General features: G+C 37.5%; 1 protein-coding gene across 1 annotated transcript in view; it reads left to right on the forward strand.

Annotated features, from left to right (window-relative positions):
- LOC119587919 (medium-chain specific acyl-CoA dehydrogenase, mitochondrial-like) overlaps positions 1-1,505 on the forward strand; it is a gene marked incomplete at its 5' end in the record, with an annotated part of 11,694 nt that overhangs the window by 6,466 nt on the left and 3,723 nt on the right. The window contains 3 exon segments of the mRNA XM_037936630.1: positions 553-633; positions 790-944; positions 1,235-1,404. Coding sequence (XP_037792558.1) covers positions 553-633; positions 790-944; positions 1,235-1,404 — 406 coding nt within the window.

Raw genomic sequence — 1,505 nt, forward strand, 5'->3', positions numbered from 1 at the left:
AGGTGGCGGCTGAGATATGAGGCTGAAGGACAGAGTTATGAAGGTAGCTAGCTGATAAGCATGAAGAGAAAAATCACATTGTAAACCATTTATTCTGGAAGGTGAAGTTATGTTGTATTACAAAAATGTATAGACAAGAGAGACTACGGATGGATGGTAACTGAGAGACAACCCTTGAGGTAGCAGCATTTAAAAAGAACTTGTATAACAGAAATATGCTGATATGCAAGTCTCATCAATAATTTGGGACTCAAACAATCGCTATGATGGTGATGATACTAAACAAATGTTATATACTATGCAAGTAACAAAATACACACACACACAATCTGAAATAATTTACCCTAGAATCTCAGAGCACAAATCCAACTATAATGTGGCCCACCCTTATCAGAGCATATTACATGCCACCTGATATTATTGTGTTAACTTCGTTAATTAATTAGATGAGGTTTAGAGGAAATATATTTTGCATAATGGTAAGAGTATATGGTTTTATTTCATTTACAAATGAGCAATGCTGTATTAGTAATGATTTATGGTTATTTGCAGCAAATGCCAGTAATCCTTGCTGGCAATGATGAGCAGAAGAAAAAGTATCTTGGTCGCATGACAGAGGAGCCATTGATGTGTGTAAGTAGGAACAATTTTAATATGGGGTGCATTAGATTTAAAATGACAAACATGTACTTCTATCAAAATCAAACCTGTCATATTGGAATTTAGACAAGGTTCCTCTAGCTAGGATATCTTTGAGGAGGTATCACAAACACTGTGCTCCATTTGAAGGCTTATGGAGTGACTGAACCTGGTGCTGGCTCTGACGTGTCGGGAATTAAAACCCGAGCAGAGAAGAAGGGTGATGAGTACGTTATCAACGGCCAGAAGATGTGGATCACTAATGGTGGAGTCGCTAACTGGTATTTCCTGTTGGCTCGTACCAAGTTAGTATTTTTCTTTTTGCTTCAGCTCTGCATATGTGTTTTCTCTCTTTTTGTGGTAATAAAATTGGTATTGAATATTATGGAAAGCTTTATTGTTATTCAGGTTAATTTTCATTTTATTTCCAATGTATCTACATTTGGATATGGTATAAACCACAGTCCACAGTTCATGATTGAATCAGATTTTTTATACAAACGTATATAATGAGGTTTAATTAAAAGTCACCCTTAATATAGAAATGACCAAGTATCAAATCTTTAGTTATCTTAATCATATGTCCTTATTGCAGCCCAGATCCCAAGTGCCCTTCTTCTAAGGCCTTCTCTGGTTTCATCGTTGACGGCGATTCCCCTGGCCTGATCAAGGGACGCAAGGAGATCAACATGGGCCAGCGCTGCTCTAACACCTGTGGCTTTACCTTGGAAGATGTTGTTGTGCCCAAAGAGAATGTTCTCATTGGTTAGTGTTTTATGACCTCTGTCTCCTTCTCCATGGAGAAGGAGACAGAGAATTATTGAATTAGGAGATACATAGCGAGAGATTGGGAAGAATGAATGAAT

This window comes from Penaeus monodon, chromosome 23, assembly GCF_015228065.2.
Source record: "Penaeus monodon isolate SGIC_2016 chromosome 23, NSTDA_Pmon_1, whole genome shotgun sequence".
Lineage (NCBI taxonomy): Eukaryota > Metazoa > Arthropoda > Malacostraca > Decapoda > Penaeidae > Penaeus > Penaeus monodon.